We start from the raw sequence: 15,597 nt of genomic DNA on the forward strand, positions 1-15,597 counted from the left end.
GCCTGCCTATTCACATCTTCAGATTTCCCACTAAACCACATAGTTGCAGTTTGTTTTCTAACTTTCAAAAACTATTGCTCATGCAAACAATAAAAGGATAGGAAAGTTTCCTGTTTTTCTTTTAGGGAACACATCACAATTACAACGTATTTTTTACTGGCTAAAATAAGAAATATATTTCAAGTTCAGACATTCTTGATAAAGCTGATGAAGGGTAGACAGGAACACAGGCTGATTTATGACCTTGCCATTCCCAGTACTAATTACAAAGGAAAACAAATAGCTTGAGAAAAAAATACAAATCTCATCATCTTGGAAGATCTGAACTACATATACACTTTTTAATTCTAAAACCAGCAAATAAGTCTGTTTTTAAAATCTTAATTTCATATGTTAAAATTATTGACTTGAGAGCATATTGATGAAGTACTTTATGCCCTTTCTCCATTATATCAGAAAAAAAAAGTCATGCAGAATCAGATTTTGTCAATGGCATTACTGTTAACAATAATGTTAATGTGTCATTAGTGATCACAATATGGGTGATGGGAAAAAAGCGGTGAGACAATAAGGGACAGCTTCATTTAGTGCAAAAAGCTGCTGATTCCATCAGATGCTAGCTTACAAATTTACCACAGGAGAAAAGAAAAAAAGGTACTGCAGATATAATTTTCCACAGTTAAAAAGAATACTCATTTTTTTCTTCATAAGGAAGAACAAATTGAAACCCTCCTAAAAAATGTCCTGACCTTCTGCTGTCAGGACACCCTTTTTTCTTTTCTACATGAGCAACAAATGCAATTAAAGTAAAACAGTTTGTTTTGATAGAAAATTCTCTCCAAGCTTCCACATTAAGGGTATTTCTTTATTACCAGATTCTACCCATACGAAGGGACAGAATATTACACATGTCCCTGTCCTTGTTTGTTACCATGGACAGTGAGAGATCTTCTCCAAGATATCTAAGCAGTTTATCAACAACTGTAAAGCTTTCCGAATGCAAGAAATGATGTTTTAAAAATCCAGGTAACTAAAAAAGTTATTAAATCTCATGCAGTGTTTTATGAATAGTTCTGCTCTGCATCAGTGAGCAGAACTGAAAAAAGCCTCATTCATATGGTAGTACTTACATAATAACATCAGCTTTAAATTACAGCTCACATAGGACTGAATGACTCAGCCACAGACAAATCACTCAGAATTTTTTTCAGTGGGCTTCAGCCAAATGACTGCAACATACACTTTTAGCTTAAAAGAACAATTATGAAACTACCAAATCTCAAGGTGTAATTTTATTTCAGCAAACTGTGACTCAACCACAAAATGCATGAAAATTCAGGATGTAGAAGAATGGAGTTATTGTTTCTAAATATATGAATGAGAAAAAAAATGGTGTGCTGTATTTCCAAATGTATCAGCTAACTGGTGTGTATAATAGTGTAGGCAAAGGAACTTCAGGGCCACATTTAATGGAAAAAGAACATTTTAACAAAACTTCAGTATAACCCTATTGTAAACTGGAAGCCTGTGGATTTGAAGCTTTCTTTATATAAGCTTTATCAATAATACTGTACTAAAATGAGATCTGCACAAGAAAAAAAGATCAGAATTACACATCTTTACTGGAAGTACTGAGACTGTTAATAAAGAGGAAACAGCTTCAGATTTCTGCGTACCCCACTTCAATCTTTTTTCTTTTGCTTCTATGCAAGCAATAGGTGAATATTTTGATTAGAAAGTGGTCACACTGACAACTTTAATGTAACAGACTAGATTCTGATATACTTCTGAGCTTCATCCTTTTATCAGTAATGCGTAGATCATGAACAGTTATTTTGACCATTCATGTTGTCAACCCATTCATGTCAAATTTGAGCCAGGAAAGCAAGAACCCAACTGCAAAGCGGAAGTTACAGCTGCAGTCCAAGATGAAGACATTCTATGAGAGGGACACCCAAAAATTTATCAACTCTAATTCTGAAAAATCTGTATTTGTTCAAATGTTTTGGAAGGCCTGAAACCACATGTCTATGAAGTTTGCAGGCTCATCTTATTCCCCTTCCTCTGAAACATGCTCCTTCTAAGTCTCTCACCATTAATGTGGTTTCTGGTGTTCTTGAACTGCACCCCACTGCAGTATGTTTTAAACAAAACCCTCATCTTCTATGCATCCCTCATGACTTAAAGTACTGTTGGTGCTATTAATTTTTGTTTTACTAATATTTTTCAGAAGAAGCTCAAACCTAGACTTGTCCTTTTCTGCCATTTAAGGATACTATTCTATACTTTCCAGCAATTGTGTAACATAGTTTAGGGGGAAACCAGGTGATAGGAAAGCTCAAAACCTTTCATAAACCCTTTTTAAAAACTATGAAACAAACCTAAATTTCAGTTCAAAATTGTTACTTCAGATTTCTATTGCTGATTAATTTAAGCACTCTTTTACCATCACAATTACAAACCTCAGCAGGGAAGTCACAAAACATCCAAGGCACTTCAGAATAGTTCCCAGTCACCCACAGAACATTCTCCAAGCTGATGTTTCCCTGCTGTCAGCCAAGCACAGGCATTACTGCTTTCACTAGGTACAAACTGATTCCAGGCATAAAAAGGGCATCTCTGGCTCACAATTTTGTATTTCTATAATATCTGTAAGAACTCCGAATTATTTAAGCAGGGACTTAGAACACCTAATAAGCACAAGACCAGACCTAATGTGATGTTTCTATGTTGTTTTTGTTACTAAGGAAGAAGGTTTTTAAGCACAATTTCTAAGCATAGAAGATGCGCACAAGTAAACACAGGCATGCAATATTAAAAGGAACACAAGAAAAACAAGTGCTTCAGATCACTTCTTGTGATCTGGAAATCTTAAATGGTGAAAATTAAGGAACTGTAACCCACACAGGGAGTGTGGTGGGTGAGTTTTTATGTCTTCATTATCTGAACTGGTCTGTTGCTGACAGTTTATCACATCTGCAGACAGCACTGAATTGTCAGCAATGGAGAAGGCAGCTAATATAGCAACAGATACCTGCTGAGTTTTGCCTTTCATTTAGCTGACTTAAAGCATTTCTGCTTACTCCCTATTCAATCTCAGAATGTTATTCTCCTGTTATTTCCTAATTCCTAGCTTAATTTATGGTTCTTTCATATGGAAAATAGGAACACAAATAGCAGATGTCACAACATCTCCCAGCACTTCAGATGTCCTCTCATGACTAAGAAATATTTACAACTGTTAAGACAAAAAATAAAATTATCTGTACTTTATCCCCATTTTGATACTAAAAAGTTTATATAGAAAATTACCTAAACATGCAAATATAATAAATAGACAGACAACAACTGCATTCTTCATCCACAGAAATACATATGTAGACAAAAATGAACACAAGCTTGGAACTTAGAATTTTAGTGAAATTATTGCAAAATGTCATGGGCCTATGCCAGTACATTGGGCCATGCTCATGTGAACTTAAGCTGCCTACATCAAAATATGAGTGAGCAATGCAACTAAACATCTTTGTCTTCTGTTGAAACTGCTTGCATAAAACAATTAAGATGCAAAACTTAAGATACATGGTTTGCTTATGCCATTAGAAAAATGAGAATCTGACAATTTTGAGGAAAGAGTTAAGAAATAAAACAACTGAAAGCTAGAAGCAGAGAAAAAGGAGAAAGATGATAGAAAATAATGTCCTAATGACAAAGTTGTGATCTAGATGACATAAAGCAAATACTGCTATCTAAGATAATCTCTCTTGAAAGAGAAGTCCCATTGACACCATCTGCTTCTTTAGGGTGAAACTGCTGGTATTGCGTCGGTTTTTTTGGCATGCTTTTTTCTACAAGAAGAGCTAATTTTCCTCCAAGCGCTCTATCTGCCTCATGAGTCTGCCAGAAACATCACTTCCATTGCTGGGACAATGACCCACAAAAAAACATCAATGAGTCACTCTTTTACCTATCTAACCACTGACTAACTGTGGCAGTCTTTGGCCTAGCAGAAACACCTTCTTGGAAATACAAATGTATCTATCTTCTAGGCCCTCCATGGGTTGCTACTCCTGTACAAATTACAGGATGCAGGGATTAAAAGATTAAGTGATTAAAAACCCTGAAGTCTCATAAATGAGAAAACAGCCAAAACTTTTATGTAGGTTCACACAAGCAGGGGGAGGGAGAATGAATGCAAGCAAACAGCACCTACAAATAGTCCTCAAGGGTTTTAAGGGCAATGGCAGTGGAGGTGCAGTACACAGGCACAAACACCCTCACAACCACCTTTCTGGTTTCTAGGTCTCCTAAAACTGGATTAACTGAGGAAGAGGGTATACCCTGCATCCCCAGAAGCCACACCAAGATTCACAGCAGCACCACGTGTGGTGATGGAAGGGCAGATGGAAAGATTTCCCCACAGCCTAGGACCACTGTGTAAACCTAATCTCAGGATCTGTCATACAAGATGTAGTCTGACACTGAAAACTATCCAAAAGGCATGTACATAAAACTAAAGTTTGTGGTCTGCAAAAGCCTGCTCTGATCCCACACTGGCATGGCTAGGATGTTTCCAATGGCTCTCAAAAAGTAGCTTTGCCCTAATCTGATTGGCTAGGGCACCTCAACTGACTGCTTTCTCTCAAGCTGGCATGTGGCTCAACTGCACATCAGAGGCACTTGTTCCTTTACTAAGAGTTGAATTATTATGTGTTAACCATAGTCTCATCTTGTCACTAAGAGTGCAAAGTGAATTTTTGGAAGCTTAAGAGGATGCAAAGCCAAGCAAGTTGCAGAAATGAGCGGAGGCGGTTTGAATTGACATGGCATTTGCTTAATATGCTGAGCACTCTCTGAAACTTGAATGCTGTGAGTCAGCGCTTCTCATGTCAGTGATTACAGTAATTAACAGCAGGAACATTAGATTTGTGTGGGGATAGAGGTAAATTTAGGTCTTTAGAATGATGCACTGAGTAATCAGTATCAGTTGATAGGCATGCTGGCCACAAGTGTAAAAATAATTTCCTGTATGAGCAAGAATGTATAAATCAGAGCCAAATTAATTCAAGCACAAGAAATGCTGGTGAAGTATCAAGCTCCAAATGTGCCCTCATTTGACCCTTCCAGCGACCCTTCTAATGTTTAAATAATATGGAAACACATTTTTATGTTTAACATCATGATACTTTAGTCATGGGAGAGGTTTTGCTACTACCAGTGTACCTGTTACACAGGTACAGTACAGTACAGGACAGTACAGGACAGTAAGTCACAGGACAGTACAGTGTTAATTACTTACACAGGCTGTTAGAAACAGATATTTACATCTGTTACTAGGAACTCAAAATAGACAAAATAAAGCTGTATGTTGTTTTTCAGACGTTTTTACCCTGGCTTCTCCTGTCTCCTTAGAATTCAGTATCACAAAACAAAACAGTATCCACAAAGAACCACAACAATCTTAACAGGCAAATCCTGAACACTTTGCCACTGGTGAGGCCTTTCCCTTACACACATCTGTGGCCTCAAATACAAAAAAACTTGTGGTTAGGATTCATTTCACAGTGCAGGAGTGGTTTAATACTCATACATCAAGAGACATTCTGCATAGCAGATTTGCATTTATTTTTCGGAAAAAAAAGATGCTCTATTTGCAGAACGGTAACAGTTGTCATTAAGAGGTATATCCCTAAATGCATCAAACTTCTGCACAAAAAAAAGTCTGGAAAAAGAAAGTGAGTTTGGTCAGAGCAACCAAAGGAATCATTAATTCAGAAATACTCTATATCAAGTGCTTCCGTCAGTATTCCCACAGAGCTGAATTCGCATAGTAAAGCTGCCTCCTGTAGATTCCATCCTCTTTTCCAGCAGAGCTAAATAAAACACCTAAAAGCACCACATTCATACATATACAATTATGCCAGAAATCTAGATAAAAATATTAGCATTCCAGTAAAGACTGCCATCAACATTACCTTTTTGATTTCATCTTCAAATGCTTTCTCCAGATACTTGTATCTCCTGATAAGTTTATTGAAGACCTGAGGATAAACACAGATTAACTTAAAATGTATAACAATTACAGCCACCTTTCTTTACAAAAAAAAGTAAAGGGAAATAAGCAGCTTGCCGAATGATATTTCTCTAGTGTTGTCTGCCACATGGGGAGCACAAAACACCCTTCTCTCAATTTTATGATTCTTGCTTCATAGAGCAAAGCTTGAATCGGAGAATTTACTGCAGACTGAATCTTTCACATTTCTCAAATTTTTTTTTCTTCTCTACTTTTCGCCCTATCCATAGGTAAAAGGAAGGAAGAAGGGGTGGAGGAAGAGGGCAACTGCACCCTTCCCCCAGTAATGCAGCCCTGGGGAAGTTCTCAGCTGTAGGCTGATGGAGTGAGGCAGGCAGGATGCTGGACATCTTCAATAGATGCAATATCTTGGCAAATCAACTAACATAAATGTTTACAACAAAACACACTACTGTCAGAGAAAGAGGAAGAACATTTGCCAAAGCTCCTACAACAGTTATGTTATTGGAACCACTTGTTCTCCAGTTTTGACCATTTGTTTCCCATCATGCGACCACAGATTATGAAACCAGAAGCAGCACAGGTGCAGAGTTCATTCAAGGTGGAGAAGGAAGAGATAAGAAATGAAATAAACAAATCATTGCTTGCACTGCTGTACAAAGGCACAAAGCATATGACTCACTGTCACAGGTAAAAAGGTTTATGTGGGGAGCAAATGACATTATTGCCACACTGGATGGGGGAGGACAGAAAATTAGCTTTAGAAAGCTTCAATTCACTTTCCAGAATATAAAATACATCCAGACATCCTAACTGGTAGTATTTTGGCTCAGAAAAAGTAGAAAATCAAATGCGGTCATGCTAAGAAGTAGAGACACACAGAATCTTAATAAAATAAGATAGAAGATGAAAATGTAAGATTCTTGTTAGTATTTCCAAACAAAATTCTGCATAATTTTTTAAGTTTCTGTAAATGACAGAAGCATGACTTCATATGCAAATAATCTGCTAAAATATCAATACAAACTTCAGTCTTTTGACTTGAAAACTTTTCACCTTTAATTTATACTAACTCACATTTTCATAATACAGTAAGAGCTCTGTTTTTCATTATGCATGAAAAAATGGCAAGGTCAATAGAAGGACACATCTCTTCAGGCATTAAATACAAAATGTTTATTTATTTTGGTGGCTTTTGGTTTGAAGTGCAGAAAATCCATTGAAAATTCCACTCCTTCAAATCCTAAAGCAAATCTTTCCTTTCTATTTTTTAATATGCAATTTTTTACTTTAAATTTCTCCTTAGAGGACTGGCACTGCCAATTTTGTACAAAAGATCATTAAATTATTAAAATTCAAGAAGACAGAATCAATGCCTTTACCGATAACTGAGATTTTCCTGAGGCAGAATACCCTGTTTTTAAGAGATGATAAAGCTGATGCATAAGAAATATTGACTCCCTTTCCAAAAATAAGTATATTTCACTAATTTAGATTATTAAAAATGGTTCTTAAAGAAGCTTTCTGCTATTAAGCAAGCATTTTTTACCAATGTAGATTTTGATCCCAGCACACTTTAAATCAAACTATGCACCTTTCCAGGAACTTATCACTCTAGACACCTTAGCAGGGAGAGCAGCTTTTATGCTCTTAATCTCTGTCTCCAGCATTCCAATATCCCAGCTATTTAAAAAGATAAATATATATATTTTATTATCAATAGACTTTTGACATATGGGAGTTGCAAAGGTATTGCATTTTTATGCAATCCTACTGGTATCCAGAATTGCATGGTGGTTTTGAACTTTCCACAGAATTCTTACTGTACTTTTTCATATAATTACTATCTTCCATTAAGGAGTTATGTAAAGTTAGCTTCTTTTCAAGGGTTTAGTGTTCACTGGTTTTTTGTATTAATTTCACATAGGCCTACTTATGTAAGCCTTATTCCTGCAGGAAGAAATTATACATCACATATGTAGGAGAAATGAAAGCTCTTGGAATATATACCTAACTCCTAACTAGTTATGCAACTAAAAGTTGGAGGCGTGAGCTTTATATTTTTTGTCCTTCATGTACTTCATAGAATTGTTTAGGCTGGAAAATACCTTTAAGACCACAGAGTCTGACTGTTAACCCAGCGGTGCCAAGTGCCACTACACCACGGCCCTAGGCTACCATATCTACAGATCTCTTAAATCTGGTGACTCCACCATCTACCTGCATGTAGTACACTACAGGCAGTCTACTACAATGTTTGACAACTCTTTCAGTGAATATTTTTTTCCTAATATCCATCTACACCTCACCTGGCACAACTTGAGGCCATTTCCTCTCATCCTGTCACTTGTTACATAGAAGAGACCAACCCCCACCTGGCTACAACCTCCTTTCAGGGAATTGTAGAGAGCAATAAGGTCTCCCCTGAGCCTCCTTTCCTCCAGGATAAACACCCCCAGTTCACTCAACTGCTCTTCACAGGGCTTGTGCTCCAAACCTTCTCCAGATCCATTGTCCTTCTGTGGACACACTCAGTGTCTTTCTTGTAGTGAGGGCCTCAAAACTGAACACAGAATTTGCGGTGTGGCCTCACCAGTGCCAAGTACAGGGAGATGTACACTGCCTGGTCCTGCTGGCAATACCATTGCTTATAAAAGCTGAATTTCTGATACAGCTCATGTGTTTCTCAAAATATGGTTATATAAATATTTCAGTCTGCACACAGAAAAGGTCAACAAAATTAATAAGGGTGATGTCTAAATAAATAGACTTAACCAATGGTAGACTGTGAAGCAAGACTGATTTTTGTAAAGAAAGCATTGCTAACTGTGATCAGATTATCTTAGACATCCTATTTTCTTACCTAAAATGTGTATTTTAGGGGAGATTAATGATTAACTGGATTTTCAATTGGTCTGTAGTTAGCCTAGTGCAGCCTAGACAGTCTGCAGATGTTCCACTATAATCCCTTTTGACACATAAATGGAAAACACTAATCAGGTGTGCTTTTACTGACCTGAGCATAATTTCGGATGGCATCATGATCTTCATCTGCAAAAAATACACAGTGGTTGGTCATCTTGGTCTTGTCATTGTCATCTATGCGTGTGCCTCCAGGAGCTATAAAGAAAAGAGGAAAAAAAAAGGTAAGGAATTATTTCTTACTAAATTTTAAGAATGTAAAATTTATTACGTCTAGTAAGTCTTACGCCAATATCACTGAGGCAAAAGCCCCAGTAACAGCAGGGGAGTGGGAGAAACAGAGACAGACCAAACTTTGCTAAAATGGTGGTGGCACCTGACAGAAGGAATACCTGGCTGGTATGCTGCATCACAGGTCACACAGTCCTCACAGGACTGAGTGATTCAGGTCACCCTAAGGAATCTCAGCTGGTCTTGAGAGTACTGAGAGTGATCAAATAAGTATGGGTTGGAGCACAACCCTTACACATTATTTTAACTCTTACTTTAAACACCATAACAATGTAAATCCTTCCCCAAGAGAAAAGTATTAGCACTGTGCTAGTAATCTGAGTACTTGGAACATCCTGCTAACCCCTCTAATGCTTACCAGCCTCATATAAACATCCAAAACACTGGCTTATTTTGTTGAGAGTTTTTTTCCTAGGTATTTCCACTAGCTGTTGCTTCCTGCATTACCTCAAGTCCTACAAAAACATCTTTTCCTCTTATATACCAGAGAACAGGAAGCAGAAGTCAAAGTAGCATGACCAGTAAAAGGAGGTAACTTACTCAAAATAAAGAAGAAAGCAAAAACTATATTTTTGCCAGAAAAGGCCACTGATACCTGGCAGAAATGTCCCATATACATCCACAGAGCACACCTCATTATCCTTCACTTCCCTGAACTACCTTTTGTTGCAACATCTACAAAGCAAGATTTGCAGCAGCTCTTAACCTGGAGTGCATCTTTTTATACTAATAAAGCCTTCTGTTTCCCCTACTTAGCATCTCTCTCATTCTCTTTGCTGTTGCAGTTATATACTGGTTTAGCTCACTGAAGGCTTCCCAGAGCAGTAGCTAGAAAGCATCGAGGTGTTACTGCATGACAAACAACAAACAGTGCTATGATATGAGATGCAAGCAGTGGAATTGTAATACAGGTTATAATTTCCACTGTAGAGGAAGATAGCATCTTAAAAGAAGCAAGCAAGTGTGGTCATCAAAATTCTGTGTCAGATACTCTGCAGGTTACCTAACATGCTGCCAGCTACCAAAATATCAAAGAGTGTGTCAGCATAGCGGCGATAATCAAGTCGTGAGCCTGCTGCATCCAGAAACTTGGCTATAGCCTCCAAGTCATTCCCAGCTTCATTGAGGCCTTGGACAATTGTATCCCTGAAGACTGTGGGTTCAAATTTCTCCTTTTCATCTGAAACAGAGAAAGGAGGAGGAAAGAGAGAGAACGTCAGTTTTAAACTTGTTAAAATCCTGTATCAGTCAGCTGTTGAAAGGACCATGGAACCTATAACATACTCTACTCATTCTGATCAATACACCAGAATGTTTGGCTTGTATCATTTCTGGAAAATTCTGCAGTGTTTACCCTCGCTTCCCCTGTTCTCCTCATCTCCTAACACCAAAACACACACAAGCATATGGGAATAAATAAATAGATGAAAAGCAACTATTGAAACAGTTTTCAAACTTCATACTCTTCTCTTGCTGAGGATATTATCTCATGTGTGTAGCACTGTGCATTGCTAAATCTGCAAGCAGAATGAAGGGAATGGCAAGCTATGAGTACATAATCTCAGTGTATGAACATTTCACTTTTCATCTCTTGCTATTTTTCTTTTAATAACTATGGTAACATAACTAAAATGTTTTCAAAAAGAAGAGTCTTCAGGAAAAAAAAAAGGAGATTGAGTTACTAATAAAACTAGGTTTTGAATAAACATTTAAAGCAACACAACCAAAAATTTATTTTTTATATTCACAGACCTAGGCAGCACTAGGAACACAGCACTCACATTGCATTTTTCACAGCCATCCCTTGTTGAATTCAATTAAGGCACAGCCTGACCCCCAGACAATGTCCTTGTGTCAAGGTCATTAGTCACAACAGAAACAACTGCAACCTCCAATAACTCTTATGCAGATTTACCCATATCTTCTGCTGCATTTTTGCACATGCAGTTAACAGCTTACCATGGCCATTTGAAGCTTCTCATGAAAACTTGCCCTGCCTTTATATAAGGGCACAAATGAAAATCCTGCTACTGTTAAAGTATCTTTGAACTTGAAAAACAAAATTGCAAGCTGTTCTGGGTAGCCAAACCCAGGGTTGTTACCACCTACTGATACAAACACTGATACAAGTTCTTGAAAAACTGGAAAATATTATATCCAGAGGATCAAGACAGAGATATTTACTGATTATTAACACTGAGAGGAATGAGGATTGGTTAAATTTCTGCCTAAATATGTGCTAATGCAGTCTGAAACATGCCAGCTGCAATTCTTGCAGGCTTCTTGTGACAAGAGGTTCTGGCCTTTATACATCCTCTGGCTGCAGGCTTCTGTTCCCTGCTACTCACAGTGCTGCTTTTCATCCCAGACCTTAAACAAGAGATCTTGCTTTTTAATAGCCTCTTTTCCCTAATCTCTTCCCTCCTGCCACAATACCTTCATGTCAATTAAATAACTATTTTACAGACAATTCTTATTTTTAACAGCTTTTCTATTTCTCATACAGAAAAGTTCTCTCTCCTCTGCTACATGTACCTTCGGCGCGCTCACTCTAGACCCTTCAGTACATCACTTGCACATTCTCCTCTACTTCCAATGCATCCCCTTCTTCCATAGCAATTGTAGCTGGAAGCAGTCCCACTCAGTGTCCCAGGCCACTGGGAAGCTCAGGGGACTAGTCCACTTGTCCTTCCAAAGAGCCTGGCAGCACACAGCCAGCTGCAGTTTGAGGGCTTTCTCTCAAGCTAAGCACCGGAAAACTGTAGCATCCCCTTATTTTCCAGAAATCCCCGGCTATGCCTAGCTTTTTGTGACTTATTGAGTCTACTACCCATCCCCACATGGATTGCTCCCCCATCCCCCAAGTCTGATCTTCTCAGACCAAAACTGAGACAACTCCATGGACACCCATATATATGCTCATGTAACCATCCGCTCCCAACTCTGGATCATCCTGAAGTGATGCACGCAAACACAGGGCCAACTTAGATTCTTCACTACCATGCTCTCACCACCCAATACACTACTCGATACTCCCCTTTTCTGGACTGCAAATGACTTCCTCCCAGGCTTTTCCTTCACACCAGACCTTGGACATATTCAGGCTCTCACACATGTTACCTCGACTTTGGCTGTGATGAAAACCTGGAATCTGTGTTTTGAGGAACCACCTCTCCTAGCCGCAGGGCACGGCCATCAGGGACAAACCAGAAGGTTCAGAGGGGAATTGAAGTACTTGCCTTTGCTCCAGAGAAATGCCCACAGAGAAGCATACTACTGGAATCCCATCCAAGCCACCAGACCTGTTATCAAACACTCAGCTGCAGTTTTCCTCCAACCTGAAGTACAAAAACCAACCCAAAACAAAGAACAAACCAGCCAACCAACCCACAAACAAGACAGTCTTTTACTGAAGTAAGTACTTCAGTATGTGTACTTCAGGCAGTTTTACTTGTGCACAAGAAACATAGTTCCAGCCTTAAACAAGCATCTGAGCATAATTGTTCTCTTTTGGATTGCCGAATAAATATGCATTATTTGAAGAGTAAAAAAAAAAGCTTGATGACACCACATCAACCAGCAAGAAGACAGATTTTGTCTTGAGTTAAAAAAAATAAAAATCCTGTTTTATTTTTTCAAACATATTTTGCCTAAAAATGTAAGATGTTCCCATCTAAACTGGAAGGTATTATATGCTTGGTATCATGAGTACACAGTGTTCAGTACAAACACAAATACCATGATTAATATTTCTTAGCTATTTTAAATAGATTCTTCCCCTGCCCCAGAAGTCCTCCTCCCATCTGTAATACCCTACTATTTTCTTGTCTATCATAATCCAAAAATTTACACAGGAACAGGAGGCGAATTCACTGCATGAAAAAGGATTTATAATTTTATTGAAATATTTTCCTACCAAGCTAATGTACAGAAGAGGAATATGCTGATGTAGTACAAGAGGGTGAGTAAGAAGCCATCACCAATAAGGGGTGACAGTCTGTTGAGCTGTCAAGTGCACAATTACTAAACAAGCACAGCTCCAATCATAGGCTAGCAGAGGCAGGTGTAGCTTGCAGATGTGATGCACACAATATCTACTGCAGCAGTGCTATACACAGCTTTTCATTTTCAGCATGTTCCCAGATCCTTATTTCCTATCTTTTGCTTCCAAGAAAATCACAAAGTACATTCATAGTACTGTCCTTAACTAAGTTTATCACTTCAACAGAAGGCCCACAACTGTAATTCTGTGGAATAAAAAAGATAACACGAAGTAAGAAAAAGAGCTAAACAAGGCAACATAAAGGTGTTAATATTGACTTTTTATTAGATAATTTTCTTATCTCCAAAAACATAGCTCCATAAACACAAGTACTGGCCAGACACCAACTACTGCTGACCCTCACTGAAAAAAGGAATATTCAACAGGTACAGAGATTATACCAAGAACTAACCAAACTATTTTATTTGCCCAGATTGATGGGAACTGTGAGATGCACCTCCTTCCCTTGGAAGGTTCTTCCCTTAACAGCATCATTTTTCTTCCTGCAAATTTTTTAAAAGTGATTTGAATGTCTGCCACTGCATATGCTGCATGCAAGGCTTATTTCTTTCATTTGGTTAAACAATTCAACTAAAAAGAGTGAGATTTACAAGCTCCTCCTATTATTCTTTTTTGCTCTCTGAAAGCTCAGAAGTTGTTCACAACCCAAGATTAGATGCAGCTAGCTGACCAGTGGCAAGAGTTCACATATGCAATTAATTTTATTAGATGCCTGACTGCAGTGTCACACCTTGCTGAGATGGCAGTGCTCCAGGGATCTGCAGAAGGGAAAAAGGAGTATCATGGGACATAAATGGGTAAAAACAAGCAGCTCATTGTCACCAGCAAGTGCACGTTTCAGACGCCCTACCTGCCTGTTACACACCACAGTACAGTCTCCAAAAACTGAAATGTCATGGTCAAACCAGATCTACTGCACTCTGTCCTACCTGAATATTTCAGGATTCCCTGATATACTGAAACTCAGCATAAAAAACCCCTAATAGTACCGTTTATTTTTAAGTCAAAGACGTAACAACCTGTGACACTGCTGTGATATAAAAGTATATGGAAACCTAAGGGAATAAACATACTTGGAAGCCATTTCTCTTCCTCACTGTGCCTCTAGAAAGAATCAAGTATCTACAAATTTCTAAGTAAGATACTAAAATATTAAGGCAACCAGGATAACGCCACTTTTGAAGAAGAGATTTTATGCTTTGAGTACAGAAAGTGTTTGCATGTTAAAATTTCTATATTAAAGCCACTGAATATCCACAATCCCATAAGTAACCTCTCTCAAAAGAAAAATCCCAACCAATCTTTCAGACCACTTCCCATCTTTTCTTTCTTCCACGTAGCCAGCAAGTTACCTAGAGCTGCTTCCAATCACAGTAAGTAGAAATCCAAGTGATAGGCACAAAATTGGAAATCAAATATCTTTATTTATTCTAATTATTGCTTGCATTAAATAGGAGTCAAAGACCAAATCTGTATTAGAAAAGATTATGCCAGACTCAGTGAAAAACATAAGGTGAAAGTCTCTAAGAGAGATAGAGAGAATATTTTCTAAGACAAGTTTATCAAATAATATATTTACCATAATTAGTGGTAAGGAGTAGCGGCAGGAGTAACCTAGACTGAAAAATACATGGGATCAATCCAGCAGTGTACATGTCTGAGTGCTTCTACTGGCTGATCGAACAGATGGATTTCTTTAGGGATTGTTAATTCCACTCCTCTGGCTGTATCAATATGGTTGTGAGTTAATGCAGTGTATAGCTCCCACTGCATAATGCTCTCAACTGTGCTGATAGAAAGTTAATCCCACTAATTACTGGAGCACCATGATATTTAATTACAAACAATACTGCTTTCTTTTTTAATTAGTTATCCTTACAAATGTTGTATATGCACCACAGGAAAGACATTTTGCATTTAAGAGACTGTACTAGTGAAACCAATTGAAAAAGTGCTGGGTGCAAAGGAGGAAAGATGAGAGGAAGCTGGCATTGCTTTTTAACATGACTGAAACCAAACTATTTTGCAATTCCGACCTAAGCTTCGTGATCATCCTAGATCTCTAGACACTCATCACTCAGCTCTTCAGAGTTGTGATAGAATTTGAAGCCTTCTGAGAAAGATTACCAACTCTTTTTGTTTCTCTCACCCACACTAAGAAAATGCTCATATTTATATTTTCTGTCACAAGACATTTAGATAAGGTGCTTTTGATCAGAAACAGGAAAGTGAAGATGGAAAAAGTCTGTTTCATGACAGATAGGAACCCTGCCTGTGTCTGCTGTAA

At 38.0% G+C, this 15,597-nt stretch overlaps 1 protein-coding gene across 5 annotated transcripts in view; it reads right to left on the minus strand.

Moving 5' to 3' along the window:
• BZW2 (basic leucine zipper and W2 domains 2) overlaps positions 1-15,597 on the minus strand; it is a 57,299-nt gene that overhangs the window by 20,125 nt on the left and 21,577 nt on the right. For all 5 annotated transcript variants that reach the window (XM_086855196.1, XM_086855204.1, XM_086855220.1 and 2 more), the window contains 3 exons: positions 10,251-10,427; positions 9,051-9,154; positions 5,976-6,041 (listed from right to left, as the gene is read on the minus strand). In XM_086855196.1, coding sequence (XP_086711322.1) covers positions 5,976-6,041; positions 9,051-9,154; positions 10,251-10,427 — 347 coding nt within the window. The remainder of the gene's footprint in view (positions 1-5,975; positions 6,042-9,050; positions 9,155-10,250; positions 10,428-15,597) is intronic.

The sequence above is a fragment of the Cyanistes caeruleus genome, chromosome 1 (genome assembly GCF_971803275.1).
Source record: "Cyanistes caeruleus chromosome 1, bCyaCae1.hap1.1, whole genome shotgun sequence".
Classification (NCBI taxonomy): domain Eukaryota; kingdom Metazoa; phylum Chordata; class Aves; order Passeriformes; family Paridae; genus Cyanistes; species Cyanistes caeruleus.